This window comes from Equus asinus, chromosome 2, assembly GCF_041296235.1.
Source record: "Equus asinus isolate D_3611 breed Donkey chromosome 2, EquAss-T2T_v2, whole genome shotgun sequence".
Classification (NCBI taxonomy): Eukaryota; Metazoa; Chordata; class Mammalia; order Perissodactyla; family Equidae; genus Equus; species Equus asinus.
In genome coordinates, this window is record NC_091791.1 from 42,073,823 (window position 1) to 42,096,667 (window position 22,845).

General features: G+C 38.5%; 2 protein-coding genes across 3 annotated transcripts in view; one reads left to right on the forward strand and one right to left on the reverse strand.

The window, feature by feature from the left end:
• LOC106847425 (putative neutral ceramidase C) overlaps nucleotides 1-22,845 on the forward strand; it is a 105,605-nt gene that overhangs the window by 36,756 nt on the left and 46,004 nt on the right. For both annotated transcript variants that reach the window (XM_044754960.2, XM_044754966.2), the window contains exons 5-9: nucleotides 627-803; nucleotides 2,121-2,248; nucleotides 3,392-3,469; nucleotides 17,238-17,358; nucleotides 19,143-19,268. In XM_044754960.2, the coding sequence (XP_044610895.2) occupies nucleotides 627-803; nucleotides 2,121-2,248; nucleotides 3,392-3,469; nucleotides 17,238-17,358; nucleotides 19,143-19,268 (630 nt within the window). The remainder of the gene's footprint in view (nucleotides 1-626; nucleotides 804-2,120; nucleotides 2,249-3,391; nucleotides 3,470-17,237; nucleotides 17,359-19,142; nucleotides 19,269-22,845) is intronic.
• The window catches only part of A1CF (APOBEC1 complementation factor), a 161,381-nt gene continuing 156,030 nt past the window's right edge, over nucleotides 17,495-22,845 (reverse strand). Inside the window, exon 13 of the transcript XR_011495094.1 lies at nucleotides 17,495-17,509. The gene's annotated coding sequence lies outside the window, so the exon portion shown is untranslated. The remainder of the gene's footprint in view (nucleotides 17,510-22,845) is intronic.

The following is a 22,845-nucleotide window of genomic DNA, read 5'->3' on the forward strand; positions in this document are numbered from 1 at the left end:
TTTCCTCATTAACACCCATCACTCTCTTTTTCCTTACTCAGCAATATTTTTCTTCATAGCATTTATCACCATATGATATAATATGAAATATTTATTGGTTTGTTTATTATCTTTTTTACTTCAGAATAAAAACTTCTTCAAAGTAGGAAACTCACGTATTCCTAGCGCTTAGAACAGTGCCTGGATGTTCTAATATACTATGTGTTGAATGATGCATAGGTAAGAGTACTGGTTCTACAGTTAGACAGACTTGGATCTGGCTTCTGGTTCTGCTATTTATTAGACCAGGGGGCAAATTACTTAATTTCTGTATACTTCAATGTTCTCAGCTAAAAGATAGGGTTAAAAATACCTATGTTTGGGGTTGTTATAAAGCTTTTTAAATGACATAGTGTATGTAAAACCTAGTATTGTGCTTGCACATAACAGGAATCTATAAAATGTTAGCTATTGAAATTATTGTTGTTGTTACTACGATGATATACTCAGGCGTGGAGTGAAGGGGCCACTTGACAGGGGTGTGACTGATATGCTTGGACTCATCAGAGCCTTTTCTCATGCTAGGCTCCTGTCTATGTTATCCCTCTTCTTACTTCAGTGTGTGTGTGTGTTTTTATTTTTTGAAGGTCCTGAACAGACTGCAGATGAAATATGGCTCCCTATACAGAAAAGATAATGTCATCCTGAGTGGCACTCACACACACTCGGGGCCAGCTGGATATTTCCAGTACACTCTATTTGTGATTGCCAGCGAAGGATATACTAATCGAACTTTTGAGTACATGGTCACTGGCATCGTGCAGGTAGGCAAAGAGCCCCAGAAGGGAGCTGTTCTTCACTGGTGCTCACAGGGTTTTAGGAGTGGTTTGGTGTTATACGGAGAGAGTCTCTACTGGATCTTGATCTGAGCACAGTCTTAGCACTTAGCTCTCTTTACCCTGCCTGACTCCCTTGTAGCTTCTGGTCCTGAGCTGTGGGCTGTTAAGCCTGAGGTACTGATTGATTGGGAGAGGAGAGTTCTGTGGCAGTAAGCCTCAGGCAGTGGTCTAAAGAGACAGAAAACATTTTGTACATAACCCTTATAAATTATATAGGACCCTACGTGATCTGTTCTCTGCACAAAGTCACATGAAAAAGAACCTGTCATGGAATCAAAAGTAATTACAATTATTCCCAATCTTTCCTTGTATTTCCCAAAGAGCATCAGAGGGGGTGAGATTTGTGCACGCACATCTTCATGTCTCTGCGGCAGCTCTAGACCAACAAGGTGCTCTGAACGGATACCCTCAAATCTTCTCCCATTCCTGCTTGAGTAGCTTTTACTCCTTGCTCCCCTGCCTTCCAGCTTAATATTTTCTCACATAGGATCCTTGCTAATGTTTTCGTCTTTCCTTTACCTTTTGGGTTTAGTCTCTGTCTACTTTTCCTTATAAAGTCACCCCCCAAATCCAGGGATCCAACCAGCAAATGCAGAAATGTCTTTACAACAATGTTTTTCAAACTGTGGATAGCAATCTACGACTAGCTTTATGAAACCAATTTCACGGGTTGCAATAAGCATTTAAAAAAGAACTGAAATAGAATAGATTGGAAATTATCATAGTGCATAACCCATAATAAGGGAGTAGTTTGTTTTGTGAACTTTTGTTTTAGGATTCATATGTTGACGTATATTAAGTTATGATGAAAAATGTACTGCTTACTGTGGTTCTCAGTCAAAAAAGTTTGAAAAATTCTGCCTTAGAGGGAGGAGGGATGGAGAGGGTAGGGAGGGTGGAATACCTACATGTTAACAAATCTTGTCCAGTGTTGTAGGAGTCAATTCTCCCATTTGGGTCATCTGAGATGGCAGATGGTGCCTGACTCAGCAGGCCCGAGAGGCTCAGGTGCTGATAAGCAGCGTGCTTCCCTATACACAGCACTTCTTCTATCTCTACCCTGAAGCCCCTGTCTGTTTACCTCCAGAATGACTCCAGCTGTGTGGTTCTCCAGCTTTCATCCCCTGGGGGGACAGGTTGGAGACAAAGGAAATTGTCCACAGGGCTCTTCTGTTGATATTAAGTCATTATCTCCATCAGGATTTCTAAATTTACAACTCTGTTTTTTTTTTTGACCTGCAGAGCATTGAGATAGCACACACAAATATGAAACGAGGCAGAATCTTGATCAACAAAGGAAATGTGGATGGTGCGCAGATCAACCGAAGCCCTTACTCTTACCTTCAGAATCCCCAGTCTGAGAGAGCAAGGTGAGGGGGGAATCATCAAAATGAAATTGTGTGTTTCCTTTGGGAAACAGCAACAAAATCTAAGAACAGGATAGTTACTGGATGAATATGATGGGATCCTAAAGAGTATTAAAGCTAAAACAATTTACAAACGTTTATGATCTAAGACGAGTAGAAATAAAAAGTGACTGTAGAAACACACACTGACGTGTGCATGAATCTCCCCACTTTGCTGGCTGTGGGAGTCGAGGGGAAGGTCTGAAGGAGTCTGGGCTTTGGAATCAGGCACAACTGTGGTCTCATCTTAGCTTGATCCCTTCCAGGTTGTGTGACCTTTAGTGATTTACTTATCTTAATATATTGGCGCTCAACTTCTTCATCTGTAAAATGGAAATAAAAATGTGCATAACATGTCTTTGTTAAATTACTGCATCGCTCTCTGTATTATGTTATTCAGAAGAAATCTTCTTAGTCTAGGGGAATGTGGCAAGAGAGAGGAGATGAAAGAATAAAGAAACTGGAATGAAGAGCAAGAAATAAAACTAGCATAATTGAATGGAATAACTAAGAAAGATGATGATGATGATGATTATTTTAAGTGATGAATCAGGTTTGCAACAAAAGAGAAGTACTTGGCTGCTATGGCAGAGTAAAATAATACTCAGTTTCAATTTGACCACTTGACATTTTACATTTGTCTGCATATTTTTCAATAGATCTCAAAGGAGTTGATTTTTAGAAAACATATTCTGATTTCCCTTGAAAGGATATAAAAGAACACTTAAAGTTGCAGGTCATGAATGATTTTCATTTTGCATATTCCCTGCTATTAAGAAATTCCATTAAAATTTGATATGAGTAGAAATTTCAAAGTCAAATCCTTTTAGTAGGAAATACACATATTTTATATAACATTGCTTATATTACATAAAAAAATGTCCATTTCATCTCCAGTTAGCTGACCGAATGCCCCTCACTCTGATCACAGTTGCAAACCATTTCTTTAGCTGAGGCATGAGGTCCTGGATGCAGCTCACAGGAGTACATTATGTCAGGAAGTCTCACTTACTGAGAGGTGTTTTTGTACCAGCTTCTGCTATTTGTCATACATGAGGGCTGGGCTCTAACACAGAACTGACTAAGTTTCTTTGTTTTGTTGGCTAGGTATTCTTCAAATACAGACAAGGAAATGATAGTCTTGAAAATGGTGGATTTGAATGGAGATGACCTGGGCCTTATCAGGTATTCTATTCACTTTTTTAAAAATTATTTTTCTAAAAAAATTAACTTTCCTTAATGATAGGGGTAAAAAAAGCGACTAGAATAGTGGCAGCAGAGACTGAGAATAATTGAGCGGTTGAATCTAGACTCGGGAATCAGATAAATCTGGATCCAGCCATGGGTCCTGGGGCAAGGGTCTCAGCTTCCCAGGGCATAGTTCCTCACCTATAAAACAGGGCTAATAAAAAGACAATGTAAATGAGGGATCTGCGGGAAGAAGTTCAACACATCGTCTGGCATATGATATAAAGACTCAGTAAATGTTAGTGCTTATTACTGTATCGAGATCTCATATGTGGGGGCCAGCCCAGGGGCATAGTTGTTAAGTTTGCCCACTCTGCTTAGTGGCCTGGGGTTCACAGATTTGGATCCTGGGTATAGACCTACACACTGCTCATCAAGCCATGCTGTGGCGGCATCCCACATAGAAGAACTAGAAGGACATACATCTAGGATGTACAACTATGTACTGGGGCTTTGGGGAGAAAAACAAAAAAGAGGAAGATTGGCAACAGATGTCAGGGCAGGGCCAATCTTCCTCACCAAAAAGCAGAAAAATAAAAAGATCTCATATGTGGAACTTCTATGATGGTGGACAATTATCTCTTGGTAAAATGAGAAAACCATCTGACCAACCAGGCAAATGATTATGGGTTTGAGATTATTTACCTGTGTTTTTCTAAAAGGATTAAGTTGAGTCTAATGTAGGACAATAGCAGTTAGTGATAAAAGCATAACTGAGACCACCTACAGGAAGCAGATGAGGTAAAATTACAGCTTGACACAGATTTCAGTACCTTTTTATATATTAAAAAACTGTGGATTTTGTTTTCTTCAAAAAGAAGGCATTTACATTCATATGTGATTTTGGTCGCTGCAATTGGACTGACTCAGGGATTGACTGGGTAGGTAACAGCACCAGACACCTTCACATGTGGATTTTCAAATGACACAGGGAGCTCTAAGGAAGTGTATGATGGCACTTAGGTGCGAGAGTCAAATGGCTTGGGTTTGCTCTGGGCTCTCATCCTTATTAGCTATGTGACTTTGGCCAAGTTAAATAACTGCTCTGTGTTTTATTATCTCTAAAATGGAGGGATAAAGTGAGTCCTTAAAATGTTAATAATAAGTGTTAGTAAAGGGGGTCAGGTTCTTCCAGGTAGAATTATGAAATATCTAAGTGAAATAGTTTACGTGGGTAAAATTAACAGTAAATTAAAAGTAATAAGAGGTGAAGAAAAACATTAAAGACTATGACCCACAGTTCAGATACCAGGTTTGGCCTTATAACTATGTGGAGCACAGCATGGTGGTGAGAAGTTCAAGTTCAGGATTTAGGTTTTAGGTCTAGGTTTTAGGCCTTGGGTTCAAATCCCAGCCATGCCACTTACTAACCCCATGGCCTGCAGAGAGGAACTTATCTACTTCATCTCAACTATTCTATCTGAAAATGGGAATCGTAATACCTCATAGGGTTCTTTGAAGGTTAAATGGCATTAAGTATGTAAAGCTCTAGTTCTGTGCCTGGCATTGAAAAGAGTTTAATATTTTTAGGTAAAACATAAGAATCAGAGTAATATTCTACCTCTTCTAAAAACTCCATTATTGGCCTATCGGAGTGCTTGAAATTCTTAGCATTGGAGTTAATTCTTTGGGTTTAAGGTGAGGTCATTGAAAAATCCCTGATGAAATAAACTTTATTACATGGGTTGGCATCCTAGGACTTATTCTTCCATGACAATAAATACATCTACTGATTAGTTGTCACCCAGCATTTAACTCAATAGACTTTCTAAAAGTCAGGCATGCAACTGTGTGCTTGGGGTCTATTATGACGAACAAGGTATGGTCCCTGTCCTCAAGGGTCTTAGAGGCTAGAGGAGTGATTGGGGTAGACAGAGACGGACAGACAGTAATCACAACATGAATCAGATGGCCATCAGTGCTATCACCTGAGCATAAATAAGTCCTGTCGACAAAAATAATCCATGCCAGTCTATAAGAAAATTTGGGTGAGTTAATTCTGAGCTAACATGTGAGGACCATGGCCTGGGGCCTTTCTTCCCAAGGAAGATAGGGCACCCAAGAAGTGGGGTGTACAGAGTGGTTATATACCCCCCAAAGAGGATGCTTCATATGTGATCGAAATGTCCCTTTTACAATAGTCATGAGACTGCTTTGTCGGCACAGCGATTGATGGACACAGCAGGTAGGTCTGCTGTCTCGGTGGACACAGCAGGGTGGCAGGTCTGTTGTCTCAAGCTGGGTGGTCAAAGGTGAGTGCAGCAATCAGTTCCTAGCCTAAGGAAAGATGCTTATCCTTAAGGATATGCCAATGTTGGGGGAAGTTGCACCTTTATCTTAAGGGCATTTGTTCTTGCCATAGTAAATGTTTAAAGCAGATATATAATGCCTGCTCAATGGCCACGTCAGGCTCTTTCGGAAAAAACAAAGGCCGAATTAGGTTTACACCAAATGGCTTCTTCAAATACTCCAATATATCCTATTGCTTGCCATTTCTATTTGTCAGTGCTGTGGGAATTTGGAGGGGGTAGCACAGAGGTCTACTTGAGAGCATTGCGGAAGTTTTCACAGAGAAAATGACATTTGAACTGGACCTGAAGGAGCCGTGGGGTTTTTCATGGGTGAAAAAAACAGTGAGGGTGAGGCCAGAGAATTGGCAAGGTCAGGGAGAGGGTGAGAGATGAATCTGGACAAGTAAGCTAGCTCCAGACTGGGGAGCACTTTAGTGGGGAATCTGGTTGGGAGGCAGTCAGGATAAGAGCATATATCTATGACTAGCTAGATGGAGTACCCCAATTTTGGGGGGATAAGAAAGTCGCTTTTCTCTTATAGTTTCAACTTAACTCTTGGCTGAATGACTGAGACCATTCACGCTTCCCTTTTATTAGTTTCTGAATCATGTAACAATGCCAACAGAAAACTCAAAAGTGCTCTCTTTTTGCCCAGATGTTCTTTGCTTCCTTGCATATAACTATATAACATATCTAGAAGCCCCAGGGTCAACTGTCAAGGTTATAACAACACTTTTCCATCTGCTCTGCTTATCACTCTGCAATAACTTTCCATTGTTTCTATAGCTGCCATATGTTATCCTTGATGTAATTGCTCCTGCAATTGCCTCTTGTTGCATAGTGATAATTGCTCTTTGAATACATTAAAAATGATCCAAAACATAAAATCAAATCTGGGCTGCAAAGTAACTCAGCCACCACATGAAGGTGCCTGATGTTAAACAGAATCCCAAAGTAGGAGGAGTTTGGAAGCACAGAATCTCAGATTCGCAGAGCACGAAGATCATTTAGTTCAAACTTCAGCTAAGGCCTAGAAAGGTGATGTGACCCATCCAAAGTCACAGCCAAGACTATTTTCTTTATACTGAAAACCATATTGAAGTTCACAATTTATTCTTTCCTACTTTCATTTCTTTTTTTTGTTTAAAAATGGCATTTTCCAAACTTCTTTTTTTCGTTTGTTTTTTGGTGAGGAGATTCGCCCTGGGCTAACATCTGTTCCTAATCTTCCTCTTTTTTTTTTTCCTTCTCCCTAAAGCCCCAGTACGTAATTGTGTATCCCAGTTGCAGGTCACTCTAGCTCTTCCATGTGGGATGCCGCCACACCATGGCTTGATGAGCGGTGTGTATGTCCATGCCCAGAATCCAAACTAATGAACCCTGGGCCACCGAAGTGGAGTGCATGAACTAACCACTTGGCCATGCGGCCGGCCTCCACTTATTTTCATTTCTTTATTCAACAAGTCTGCACTAGGCACCTACTGTGTGCTATGAGATACTTCCCAATCCTGGGATGATGCATTTCCTAGCCTTGAAATCAGGAACCAAATACCTTGGAATCAAATACCTGTGTCTGTGTTCCTTGACAACTCCCTTAAACTCTCTGTGGATGTAATAGCTTCTCTCCCCAAAGAGATTATTATCCATTCAGTTATCAAGTATTAGGAATATACATTTCATGAACTGAGCTAGTACTGTAGATACACTGATGAGCAAAAATAGACGTAGTTGCTACCCTTATAGAACTTACAATCTACTAGTGGAGACAAAAGGTATTCAAATAGTCACACAAATACTTGTATAATTATAATTAGGTTAAGTGCTAAGAAAGGAAGTTATGTAGAGCCTTCTTAAATGGCTTTGACCTGGTCAGGGAGACTGGGAAAGGCTTCCGTGAAAAAGTGACAATGGAGCTGAAAACTGAAGGAAGGGTAGGAATTAAATGGCAAAATGGAGGGTGGAAAAGAAATTTTAACACAGATAGAGAAGCATGTGCAAAAGTCCTGTGGTCCATTTGAGGAACTGATAGAAGTTCTGTGTGGCTGGAATGCAGAGGACATTGGGACAGGCTGTGGTGAGATAAAGTTAGAGGTAGAGTTAGATGCCATGGTAAAGATTTTGATCTTTATACCACGGGGAATGGAAAATCCTTGGTGTGTTTTAAGCTGGGGTTGAGAGTTAGGGGCTCCTGAAGGATTAGAAAGGATAACTTGAGGAATGAAATAGAATTTTGTGCATGAAATTATTTCATGACCATTAAGTCCTCTACAAATGTGAGGCCGCCATTTGCTCCAGTTGACCTATCTATGTAAGGAAAATATCTCTATCTTTTTGCCTGATACTACCATATGCAGAAACAGTAAATGATTTTTCTCCAGATGTGGAGAACATGTTTGAAATGTTCTGAATTTTGAATTAAAATGTAAGTTGTGTGGCATTTACAAATTCCCTTTGTGGGACTCTGGAAGGCACCTCCAAGAATGAGTCTGTCATCCAACAGAGGAAGAAACTGAGTCTTGAGAGATCCTGATGTAGCAAGACACCAGCTGTATGAAGAAACTATGAAGGGAGAAAACAAAACAGAAGATTCACACATCTGCACCAAAAGGAAAGTCATAAGGGCAGATAATCTGAATGGCAGCTCTGGGTGGTGGAGAGCCATTTCTCACACAGTCGCCCTTGTGCAGGTGGCTGTAGGTGTGGCAGCGGGTGGGACCGACTCATTTCCTCAAGCATGGTGCAACAGGACAAGCTTTGTCTCACTTCTCTCCCTTCTCCGACCTCTTTGCTTCTGCCAAATTTTCTTCTGGACTCTTTTCTTTCCTTTTTTTCCTTACCTTGTCAGCCCTCTAGACGTTGGTACAACATGGCTCCTATTCATCGGAGCTGTAAGAAAGTCTGAACAGGTGTTTGAATGATTGCTCCATTGTCTTCTACTTTATACATTGCAAATCCTTTTACAGAAAGCGATCATGTAAGGGGGCCCTTTAAAGGTATATTTTAAAAAAGAACAGGAACAGTGATTTTTCAACCTATTTGAATATTTTTTGTACACACAGAAAAACTCGATTTATGAAATTTAACTAATTTATTCGAATGATATTAACTTACATAACTCAGTCATGGGGGGTGTGTGTGTACATCTACCATCTATGACTGTGACATCTTGAATTACATGACTGACTATCTAGTCTCTATGACTCTCTGTTCTACCCTCTACATTCTCCCCTCAAACTACTTAACCCCACTCAACTAGCAAGTATGGAAACCTCAGTGACTGCCTTTCACCCACTGTTCTTGACCTCTTCTCTTCTCTCTGTCTCATCTCACCTTTGTCTTTATAAATACCCTCTCCATGAGCGTTAACTCTGGTGTGGGAAGCCCTGCTCTCTATTCCTATATCCTTCACTGAATTTCTCTGTCCTGTTCTGCCCCTTCTATGTTGTTGTGAAGCTTGACGCTGTCTTCCTGCTCCAACTTTCCTATCAGCTTGTCTGTATTGTTCCTCCAGGGGAGTATAGACCTTGGCTGTGTAGTGAGTTTTCATGCTGTGTCTGATCCATCCCCATGTAAAGTGAAGGTGCTTAATAAGGGTTTTTGATGACAAGGAGGATGTAGCTGACTGATAACAGAGATAAATCATGCTTGTTAATTTAATTTGTCCCAAATTTAGGAACCAAATAACCAGTTGTCATAACCAGCAGAAGACATTGGACTTACTTGATTGTTGGATTTCTAGAAAGTTCTTAATCCAAAGAGATTTGGAAAGTTATTATTTTTTCCATTTTTTTTTCAGTAAAAAATAATAAGTACTCACCATAGAAAACTTGAGACATATAGGAAAGTAGAAAAAAGAGAAAAATTAACTCAAATTTACACTTCCCAAAGTTAACAATGGTTAATGTTCAGGTACATTTTCTTCTGTCCATGTCCCTACATGGAACGTATAATAAGAGATAAGCAGGATTAAAAGGTCATTCTGTAAAGGTGGATGTTTACTTGACTTTACTTACTCTAGGCACTAGCAGCTTTAAAATACTGTGGAAAATGTTAACAATGTTATGTCCATGTACTGAGCTATCAGGTGGTTTTTTTTGGTGACTCTATCTAATAGTGATTTTTTTGGTCTCACAGTCTATGTATTCTCATGTTAATATGGCTAACTCATTTCTCTGCAGGTTAGAATTTGCCATGTATATTTTTCTATCATTTTCTTTCAACTTCTCTTTTTTCTTAAGTTTTAGAGGTATCTGTTGTGAATATCATATAACTTCATTTTTCACTCTGACAATATCTTTCAATGAACGAGCTTAGTTTATTTTCAGGAATTGAAATTTTTATATATCTGGACTTTTCTATATTTCTTCACTTTGTGCTATTTGTCTCACTTTTTCAATGCTTCTTTTTACCTCCTCTCTTACTTTTTTTTAGGATTGATAGAGATTTTTTAAAAAAAATCTTTAAATGGCAGATTGTAATTTCCAAAGATGGCCACAATAATAGCTCTTATCCCATATATTCTCTGCAAAGTGACCATCACAGTCCCCATCAAGAGGTGGAAATGATTTCTCTAGCCCTTGGAATTTGCCCAGCTCTGAGACTGCTTTGATCAATACAAGTTGGCAGAAGTGACGCTGTGCCAGGGCTGGGATCTTTTTTTTAAATAGACTTTATTTTTTAGAGCCATTTTAGGTTCACTGAAAAATTAAGCAGGAAGTATAGAGACTTCCCATATACTCCCAGGCTCCCAATAGATACACCCTCCCCTGGATCAACATCTGGGACCACAGTGGTACATTTGTTACAAGGGATGAACCTACATGGCACATCATCATCACCCAAAGTCCATAGTTTACGTTAGAGTTCACTCTTGGTGTTGTATCAAGTGGTTTTTTGTTTTCGAGGAAGATTAGCCCTGAGCTAACATCTGCTGCCAATCCTCCTCTTTTTGCTGAGGAAGACTGGCCCTGAGCTAACATCCGTGCCCATCTTCCTCTCCTTTATATGTGGGACACCTACCACAGCATGGCATGCCAAGCGGTGCCATGTCAGCACCCAGGATCCCAACTGGTGAACCCTGGGCCACCAATGTGGAACGTGTGAACTTAATCGCTGTGCCACCCGGCTGGCCCCTCAACTGATTTTTTAATCTTTTTTTTGTTCATATATTTTCTAAAATTTCAACAGCCAGCCAAAAAAAAAAAAAAGAAAGAAAAAATTTAAAAGTCACTTGGTAATCCTGGGACTTGATAATCCTTGTTGATAGTTTGTTACATAGTCTTTTAGACTTTTCCTAATCATATTTATACATTTTTTTTGTATTTTGAAAATGTAAGACTTTATTGGATATACAGTTTGATAACTTTTTTTTTCACTTAGAAACACTTTATGGGGGCTGGCCCGGTGGTGTAGTGGTTAAGTTCACATGCTCCACTTCGGCAGTCTGGGGTTCACTGGTTTGGATCCCAGGCACAAACCTACATACTGCTCATCAAACCATGCTGTGGCAGCATCCTACATACAAAATAGAACAAGATTGGCAACAGATGTTAGCTCAGGGCCAGTCTTCCTTACCAAAAAAAAAAAAAAAAAAAAGCAAGAGAAACATCTTATGAATATCTTTCAATGCTACTTAGAATTTTTTAAATCACCATTTTAAAATTGCTATATAGTATTCCATTATATGTATGATAATGTACTCAACTAAGTACATTATTCAATATTTATAGTTTTTTGCATCATAAAGTACACTGATAAGCATCTTGAACAGATATCTTGTATCTGTTCCTTAATTTCTTGCATCTATTCCAATGATTTCCTTAAGCTAAATTTCTAGAAGTGGGATTGCTGAGCCAAAGAGGAATGCTTATTATTAAGGCGTTTCTCATAAATTGCCAAATGGCCCTCTGGGAAGGTTTTGCTGGTTTATACTTCTGCTACCCACACATGAGCAAAGTGTTGTTTCCCGTGTTTTTGCCAAACTTGGTATTATTACGCTTTACAATTGTTGCTAACTAATAGACCAAAAAAAAAAGAGAAAACACTTATTTTCCTTTCAATTTCCTCAATTCCTAGTTGGTTAGACTGAATTAAAAAAATACTCTTATTGGCCATTTCGTATTTTACTTTTGTTGATCACTTAATCATACCAATTAGGGTGAAAGAATTTTGACTGTAGGCACTTAATGGAATCCACTCAAACCAGATATCTCTCCAACTACATTACTGAGAGGGGCTCTTTCATCTGGGACTTTTGAAGATGACGAAAGGAGGAGAGGTGATAGAAAGATCCCCCAGCATGCTGGCCACTGAGTTTACCAGTACCTTCAGAAGGGCTCCTCTGGCTACAGCTCATTGTCTTTCTTTAATCTGAGCAGTCTGGTCTGTATTCATTGCTTCTGCTTGTTTAAAATTCAGGTTGCCCCTTTGGTAAAATTCGGAAACACCCTTTCCTCTCCTTCCCCAGTTTGTGGTGGGGCAGAGTGAGGAGGACTGTCAGGGAGGTGAAAAAGAGGGGTGTTAATCAGGGTGATAAATGCCAGGTGCCACAACAGACGGACTGTGAAATTCCAGTGGCTTAACACATTAAAGACTTTCAATGTGCACATTTCCTACTCATGCAATGTCTAATAAAAATTGGGTGGTCCTTCTGCACACATGTTATTGGCCAGAGCTATTCACATGCCCTGCTCTGCTAGTGGGAAATAGAGGAGCATATGGGTGTTTTGTCAGCTCTCAAGTCTCTGCCACAAGAGGGCAGAGTTTCCCCATTTAATTATTTGGTGCCCATATTATATGGGTCAAATATACATGTTGAATGCACACACACACACACACACACACACACACACACCATTCATTTTAACATTGTATTGATCTTCTGGAATATATACACACACAGAGCTTTGTATCTTTTTCCGTTATCATTGCCATCATCATCGCCATCAGCTGCAGCAGCTGTAGTATCGGTATCAGCATCATCAATATCATGATAATAATGATTTATCCCATTCTCAGTATAAACCAATCTTTGTGCTAAGCACCTTAGATGCATTTGTTCCTTTAATTGTCAAATGCTGTGAGGCAGATACTCCTACTATTATTATATTACAGATATGAACACTGAGGGTCAAACAGGTGCAGTAACTTGTGTCTGGCTCCAGAGCTATACTATTAGCCACTAAAACGCATGGTCTCTGTCTTAGTTTCTTAGGGCTGCCATAACAAATTACTACAAACTGGCTGGCTTAAAACAGCAGAAATTTATTCTTTCACGGGTCAAGAGGCCAGAAGTCTGAAATCAAGGCGTTGGCAGGTTTGGTTCCTTCTGGAGGTTCTGAGACAGAATCTGTTCCATGCCTCTCTCCTAGCTTCTGGCGGTTGCCAGCAATCCTTGGCTTTTAGACACATCCCTCCAATCTCTGCCTCCATCTTCACATCGCCTATTTCTCTATGTCTCTGGGTGTCCCTCTGTTCCTTTCATTTTGTTATGAGAACACCAGTCATTGGATTTAGGACTTAAGTCAGTATGATCTCACTTATTCTTTATCTTGATTGCATCTTTAAAGACTCTATTTCCAAATAAGGTCCCATTCTGAGGTTCTGGTAGACATGAATTTTGGGGGAACATTTTTTAACCCACTACTGCTTCCTGTACTGTATTTATCCAAAGAGCTTCCATGTTATTACGCAACTTCATGAACACTACTGTTGAAGGGATGCACAATATTCTCTTTCCCTATTGGGTGGCATTTAGGTTGGAGAGGGCCACAGCTGGCACATAGGATCTTGGTGCACATCACACATAGGTAGGTGCTCCCTTCTCTGGGCTGACTGAGGTGCCTAGCTCAGTGAGCTGAGCAGTGGCTGGGTTTCAGCCTCTGCTAACCTGCTTTGTCAGTCACCTTTGTGCAGGGCACGACCTGCATGCTGAACATGCTGGCCCAGATCTGAGAGAATGGAACCTGGGATGGGTTTATTTCTGTTTTAGAATATGCAAGAAGCTCGATTTTGCATTTGGCTTTTCTTTTCTGTTTCAAAGTAGGAAGCACACAATGTCTGAACTGAGACAGGCCCTAGAGATCTTCTGCTTCAAATGCCTCAATTATACAGGAGGAGAAAATAATTACAATATTCTATATTAATCTGTAGTTTGTTGATTCACAAAACATAGTTAAAATCTATTATTTTTCAGTCTCAGGAAACAGAGATCCAGAAATTGACTAACTTTGCTGCAGGCCAGGATAATATCTCAGATCTCTCGATTTTCCTCAGTACTCTCAATTGCATCATGCTGATTCAAGATGATCCCAGCTTTCTATTGTGCATCCTAGCTGTGACATAACCATTATCTACAAATGTATATTAGCAGGGACATATTCATCCTTTTATGTCTTTTTCTAACTTCTTTTGAAGCTACGTAAACATTTCTTCCTCTCTTTTGAAATATGCTTTGTTGAATATTTTTTGACTGGATAAAATAAATTGTGAGTACACCCTTCTTAAATTAAAATGACCACCTTTCTGTGTATTTTTATAAATATTCATCTGTTACCACAGTACTTTGGTTGCTGTGACAAGCCTGATATTTTAATAGCACGTATTTCAAGGGGCAGACGAGGAAACATACAGCATCTTGTTACTCTGAAATTCAAATAACCTTTTTGAATGCTTATTTTTTTAGTTTTGTGGAGGAAAAGTTCAATTAATTTTGCAAGGTCTAAAATAAATGAAAATAAATAAGAATTCAAGTCCAGAGTCTAATTAGTAGACCAAAATTCTTAGCATTTGCTTTCTCCACAGATAGTATCGTGGTTTCTTGACGGTTGACAACACACCTGATTTTTCTTTGTTTCTCGGGGTTTAACACAATGCCAACCACAGACTTGGCAACTAATCAATTCATGTTGATTGAATGAATGGAACCACCACCATCTCTCCTTGTCCATTCTGCTCTGCTTACCCTAACTATCCATTCTTTGAACACACTGCACCCCTTCACATCTCCTTGCCTTGGGTATGAATGACTTGTCTCCAGTGATCCCCTTGCCAAGTTCCTACTCATCTTTTAAGACCCAGCTCAAATGTCACATCCCTGTGAAGCGTTTCTCAAGGGCGAGATGATGCCTCATTCATCTCTATGTCCCCAGCACCTGGCATAGAGTCAAAGTTAACTTAATGTGTATTGAATGAACAAGTGAACGAACAGAAGGGACAGAGCCAGTATCCCACAGCAGCTAAGAACACGGGCTATGGTCTGACAAACCTGGATTCATAGCCCTGCTTCTTGACTTACAAGAAGTGTGACCTTGGTCAGCTTACTTCATCACTCTGAGACTTTGTTTCCTTAGTTGTAAAATGAAGATAACCATAGCATGTGACTCAGAGGGTTCTTGTGAGAATAAAATGAGATCCTGTATATAAAGTCTTCACCTAATACGTGCTAAATGATAGTCAATGTTGATAAAATTGTCCTATGGGTGTCCTTTGATTGCGCTGGAGAGCTTGTGGTGTGGCTGAATCTGGCTGACCACGGGGTGATCACACTAGACAGAAATATTTTGGTTGGGGAACCATGGAACTGTCATGGCTATCACCCCATTTTCCTTCCAAACTAAATGGAGTAAAACTACAAAAAAAGCGGACTCCAACTAACTAGAAAACACTGATTGACTAGAATTTCCCCTGGCATTTGAGTTTTAGAAGAAAGAGACAAATCACAAAAAAGAAACTAATATAAGGGTTTTTAAAAATATGGAAAACCTTGCAAGTAATTTCTAGGCGATGACCTTAGAACTACCTTCAGCCTAAACTTCTGTACCTTTGCACAGGGGATTGAATTCAGCCTAGACACTGGTGATTTGGCCTAACGCTGTTTAAAAAATTTTGAAATGGATGTCAACATGGAAAAAACAAACCTATTATGGAAACTTCCAAATACATAGTAATTTAGAGCGATTAGTCTAATGAATCTCCATGTAACTATTATCCAGCTTCAATAATTAGCAATACTCTGACATTCTGTTTCATCCTTTGGTCCTTTTTGTTGGTTTGTTTTGCTAGAATATTTAAAAGCAAATACCAGATATCATATCATTTCACTAATAAATATTTCAGTGTGTATCTCTACCAGATAAAAAATGAAAAAATATAACTATGATTCAGTATCACAACCAACAAAATTAAAAATAATTTCTTAATATGGTCTAAAACTCACTCTGTGTTCAGTTTTCCCCAACTGTATCAGTATCTGTTGTTTTGCTTGAATCACAATCCAAACACAGTCCACAGTCTAACTTTTGTGGCTACCTGTCTTAAGTCTCTTAATTTGTAACAGTTCCCCTCTCTTGTCTCCATGCCATTTACTTCACTAAGAATTTTTAAATAGATAAATATTTCACAAAAACATGGATTTGTGGTTTCTTTTGAAAAAATAGGAATATCTGGCAGCACTGGCTTACAATCCCCTAAGGCAACATTTGACTGGAGCACAGTAGAGGCTGCGGTCTTCAGACTGTGCAAACGCCTCCAGATCTCCACAGTCCACACCAGTCCCTATTGCACCAACCAGCTAACTCATTTACATTACCTACCCAGCCCCCGTGGGTATTGTGCCAGCCACCTCTGACCTACAGATTTACCTGTTGGGCAATGGGAACTGAAACCTGAGGGATGAACTTCAAGTCCAAAAACATTCTTAGTCATTAAGCAAATGTTCACTTTTGCGCACTATATCACTTAGGTAGGAATGTAAGCTGAAATGTTTAAGTTTCCGGGCAAGAACTAAATCAACAAAAGATTTTTAACAATTCTAAATTAGCCTCATGCTTTCTGAATTGGTATCTCTCTTTTCCTGAACATTTAAGTTAATCTGCTTTACAGCCTTCCATTCTGGAAATATCTTTTTATGCCTGTTTCTTTATAACATTTGTCACGCTGTAGTAAAGCCATTTGTCCACATCTTGCAGATTCTGAGAGTAAACTGCAGTTTGTTCACTGCTTGGCACACAGCAGACTCTCAGTAGGTGTCTATTGAATTGGGTTGGAGTGATTTGAATAATTATTACGTGTGCACCTGTCTTGAAGGACAAAGTCTATTATTTCTATGCAGTTCTTCAGGTTTACCCTCTGGTAACTGACCAGTCTTGGATCTTGTTAAAAGCTTATGATGAAGATGACAATGGTGAAATATTCATAAAAAGAGAGTTTTGTATTTTTAATTGAAGTTAAATGATTGGACTTCTTGGGTCTATTACTAGTGATTTAATCTTATTGACAATGAAAGAACCTAAATGTGAAATGCCTATCATTAAAATTTTTTTTCTTGCTGGAGAAAACTTAAGATCCCAGTCATTGTTCTTGGCCCCAGTTACCTGGTTCTCTTCATTAACTTAGGGCTTCTCGCTCTGTTTCAGCTGGTTTGCTGTCCACCCAGTCAGCATGAACAACAGCAATCATCTTGTAAATAGTGACAATATGGGCTATGCATCTTACCTGTTTGAGCAAGAAAAGAACAAAGGCTACCTACCCGGAGAGGTGAGAATTTATGTTGTTGAAAACTTCATCCTAATTCATTGAGTGTCATCATTCACACAACGTTCAGAATAGCTGATTCAAATCTTCAGAGTAAAATGTCATCATGGACGTCACACTGATATGCTTGGATAGTAAGAATTCTCCAACCTCCCTAATAGGAAAAGAAAATGTAAAAATGACTAATAAATTTTATGTCAAATACTACTTATATTGATGGCTTCATAAAGTTACGAATAGTTGGATAAGGAAGGGCAAGTTAAAGATTTTTGTAACATATAATAGTTTTTGATCAATTTGGGAATATGATAAACTGTGTTGATATTTACTTTTGTTTTCAGAGCTGTAAAAGTATTAAGCACCTTCTTGATGGTGTCAGAATCTGAATGACAGGTGATGAGTCCTTTTCACTGGTTGCGACTTCCCTCTTAATGGTGAATTATCTTTCGAGGACTTTGTTCTGCTTTCCTGCAATAAGGCCTAAGTCAGAGACAACCCTAATGCATTGGACTTGTTTTTGTAACTTTGAAATGCAGTGACGGATGGGATCAGAGATGGGGTGCCAGGAACCCAGTCCCTGTACTCCAGGCAGCTCCTCAGCTCTGTGTAAATTACTGATTACAGATAGGTGAGTGGGAAGAGAGAGCCTGCTCTGCTTGACCCCAGTGTCCAAGCCCCAAATGCAGAGAAATATATGATGGGATGAGAGTCCCAGGCCCTTGCCTAGACTAAATGATCCATTATAAAGATATTAGCCCCATGAACATTTGGTCTGATCTTTAGCTCCTTTGTTGACAAAACTCTATTTTTTCATTTTAGCCTGCATTTTAGGGAAAAGAAAGGAGGTTCCCATTTATGATCACTGGCTGGGTGCTAGGCACATTGAGATAAGCTATCTTTTCAGAACCAAAAAAGACACATGATCTCTGATACTTGCTTTTCTCTTTCCCTAAGAAAATTTAAGAGTTTTAAGGTAGAATGGTAGACCAGTTGGGTTGAGGTTAAAGCTTCATACTCCTCTTTAAAGGTTATATGTTGTTACTTCAGATGGAAGAGTATAGAAAAGATACATGGAGGGGCTGGTCTGGATAGCGGATGCTATATTTAGGTTCAGTCGTGCAACAGGAAAATCTGGGTTGACTTTTTTCTTTTTGAGTCAATAGTGTATTTATTTTTAAAGGGCAAATGGATCTCTGAGCTCCAGGTACACCACCAGAGACTAGACTGAATTTCAGCCTTTTATAATTTGTTGTTGCACATTGGGTTTCTTGTCAAAATGTTTCTGTTTGAGGCACAAATTTGAAACTCTCCAACTTGGAACAGTTTTTTTTTTTTTTTTTTTTTTAAAGATTTTTATTTTTTCCTTTTTCTCCCCAAAGCCCCCCGGTACATAGTTGTGTATTCTCCGTTGTGGGTTCTTCTAGTTGTGGCATGTGGGACGCTGCCTCAGCGTGGTCTGATGAGCAGTGCCATGTCCGCGCCCAGGATTCGAACCAACGAAACACTGGGCCGCCTGCAGCGGAGCGCGCGAACTTAACCACTCGGCCACGGGGCCAGCCCTTGGAACAGTTTTATTGGTAGTTGATATCATGAGTAATAACACGTATGCCGACTGTGATGTGAGCCTTTTGAGAAAAAAAAAATTCTTGGAATATTGTACATCCTTCTTTTATTGTATATAAATGATTTTGAATAGTTCACCAGAGTGGATTGAGTTTGCATTTTTAATGGAAATCATTATGAGAAATGAAACAGAATAAAAGGCAACTGGATGTTTCTTTTGGCAGGGACCGTACGTAGCAGCTTTTGCTTCATCAAACCTGGGAGATGTGTCCCCAAATACTCTCGGCCCGCATTGCATCAACACAGGAGAGTCTTGTGACAACCCCAATAGCTCTTGTCCTATTGGAGGGGTAGGTAATTATGACATGAAATCTTTGTTTTTGCATCTCATGTACATTTTATATTTAAATATTCATTATTTACTTACAAATATGTTTTCCCCAAGTATACACTGGCCTACTCACCTCTAGCATTTGCTCTTCTCAAAAGCATCCACTAAATTTTGATTGGATAAAATTATAGTTTTCCATTTGATTGACTGTTAAGTGTTTTGAATGGTGAGACAATTTAGTAAATGTCAGAGATTGAATAGCCTTCCTCAAACTTGAACAGTCTGAAACGTTTTGCCTTGGCATTTCTGAAGTCACATGTTCATACCAAAAACTGTCTGCCTGAGACATTTCTCACTGATTATGAAGTCTATAGGGGTTTTTTTTAAAACATAAAATCAAAAATTTTTTTCCTTTCTTTTAAAATTACAAACAAAAAATATCTTGCTGTAAAAACTTGAAAAAACACAGAAGCATAGAGAATAGTTAGAAGTAAAATGCTCTATTCATCTCCCTCCACTCTACCCTCTCTCCTTGCCAGGAGCACCACCCTCACACCTCTTCCTATGTATTTGTGCATTCACAAATGAAACTTTATGACTTATTTACTCATAATTTTTTATTGATCTTGGACTTGAGTTTTCCACCTAATTTGTCTTAAAGATCTTTTTATGACTGTACACAGGTCTGCGTGGTAAATTTTAAAGACAACAACTAAGGCCGCACCATCATTTATTTAACTGCTTCCCCCGCATGTTCATTTAGATTTTTTTCAACTTTGACATGAACAGCAGATACTAGTTTCTGGGTTCTTGCCCTTTGTGTTTATAGAACATTTCACCTGTGATATTAGTTTTAGTCAACGTTGTTTCTCGGCTATTTGTTCTATCCTAGTCAGCCCCACTCAATTAGCAATATAGTTTTAGCAATTACACTTTTATATTATATATTACTATTTTTATATAGAAAGTCTTCCTTGTTACCTTTCATTTTTTGCAAAATTTTCACACATTATTGATTCACATTACATTTTAAGATTACTTGTTAAATTCCAAAATTCATAGATAAAATGGTTAAATAAATTATATACTTATTTTTATGTATATAATTTTATAAGTATCAAATAAATTATGATACTTATTTTTCAATAGAATATTATGCCTCCATTTAATGTCTTATTGGAATACTTAATGGGAGAAAAAGCTCATAATACATAATGCTGGGTAAGAAAATCAGGATTTAATATTGCATATTTGTTATGATTGTGGTTTTGAAAATAAATGTATCAGTAAAAATGCAAAGTGAAACACACTGAATTGTTAACCATTTGGCACTGTTATGTGGTTTTTATACTATTTGTTTTTTATTTTATTATTTTTATTCTATTTATGCATTTTTGTATTTTTTCTACAATGAACATACTTTACTTTATAATCAGAAAAAATTACAACAAAAATCATAGCCCCTGCCACAACAGAATTCTGTTTCTCTCCATTTCCCTCATTTTTGCAAGATGGCAGTCAGCAGTGAGGAAGGTGTATGCTTTTTTCCCGCTTATACAATGGAAGAGAGAGAACCTTTCCTTCAACCACGGAATAAACATTCTCTTCAGGCTGATTGGGTCAGTTTTTGTCACATGCCCATCCCTGGACCAAAGCAGTTGCTGAGGGAATGGTACGTGTTGATTGGCTAAAGCCTGACCAGTCTTTGGCAAGGCCTAGGGAATTGCCATGATCGCCTTAGACTTACCTGGAACCAGGAATGGGATCATTGACTGCAAGGGGAGAGACGGCTTTCTGATCAAAACCAGGATTCGCTTAAGATAAAGGAAAATGGGCAAACATTGCCATGTCTTCTTCAAGGTGGTTTCCATAAAAAGAATTTCTTAAATTTAGAAAATACCTTTAGTGTTTTTTTAAAAAGTGATATATATTTGTTAAAAACTCAAACAATATTGGAAACAAACTTATGTAAAGGAGTACCCCCTCCCCACAGTTAGCCTCACAACATTTTAACGCACATCCTTGCAGACAGCTTTTTATGCCTCCACGCGCATATATGCATGCACCGTTTGATGCACTTGGGGTAGTGCTGTTCTATAACCTGCTTCCTTATTTCCAGTAAATGTACTTTAAAACATCATTTAAACTAACTCCATAATTTTCAATTTTAAGTATTATAATTCAGCTAGCCAATCCCCTACTGATGAGTGTTTTCTTTCCCTCCTTCCTTTCTTACTTCACACCCTCTCTCGGTTCTTTTTTGCTTCTGTTTGTGTAAGCATGCTCTGATCACCATGCTTGTCATACATATTTTCACATGTGTATGAGTTTCACCTTAGGACAAATTCTTAAAAATGAGTTTGCTGTCAAAGAGAAAGTATCTCTAATACACACTACACATCACCCAAATGCTCTCAGTCACATTTCCACCCACAGTGCATGAGTGACAATTTCTTCAAGCTCTCACCAACGCCACATTCGTTAGTCCGCCAGGTTTTGTCAACACACTATGCAAAGAGTTCTCTGTTTATAGTTTAAGCTTACATTTAATTATTCGTGAGATTGAACGTATTTTAATATTGAATGGCCATTTACATTTCCTTTTGTTTGTGAATTACCTTTTCATCAGTATTCCATGGTGTATCTTTTACGATGCATTTTTTGTTTTGCTCTTATTTTTTTTCCCCACTCTATTGAGACGTAAGTGACATATAACATTGTATAAGGTTAAGGTGTACCATGTGATGATTTTGACACACATAAAGGATGCCTTTTACTGTAAATAAGAGAAAACCCAATTCGATATGGATGGATCAAAAGGTATTAATATGGTTTTTTCTTATTTATTTATATATATGAATATAATAAATATATTAAATAAGAATGTATAATAATATATTAAAATCTTTGTCATATACAGGGCAAACTCATCTCCCTGCCATTTTTCAGTTGTATTTCAGCCTTAATTATGCTTTTTTATCCCCATATGGATGGTAAAATGTTTAAACTGTCAAATTTATTAAGCTTGTTCTATATAATTTTTAGACAGGTCTTCCACACTCAGAGTTTACAATATATTCCCTCATATTTTCTTTTAATATTTCTTTGGTTCTAGTTATAATATTTGAGTATCTGATCAATCTCAATTTTTTCTGAGGTAAGAAGTGAGGTATAGAGCCAGGTTTATTTACTGATTTTTTTTTCCAGAGGGTCAGCTGGTTGTTCCAATATAATTTTAACTGAGTTTCAGTTTAAGACGATCATGAGCAAGAGCCATAGGCAGGAACAAGCAAGTGGAAAGACGTGCAGCACCTGGAGCGCCTTGGCTGTAAGTCTCGGCTCCGACGTTAGCAGCCTGCAGAATCTCTGAGCAATTCTCTAACCTACCTGAGCCTTGGTTTCCTTATTTTTGAAAGTATGGTGCTACAACGATGATTTCTAAAGATATTCGCTGCTCCAATTCCATGAACGATTTTGTTTTTCATAATCTGTGAATTGAGAGACTATCTGAACAGAAATGCCAGAATGTGGCTTAAAAAAAAATCTATTTGCTTAGATTCACTTGTAATTTTCCATTCCTTAAAATAACTGCTTAT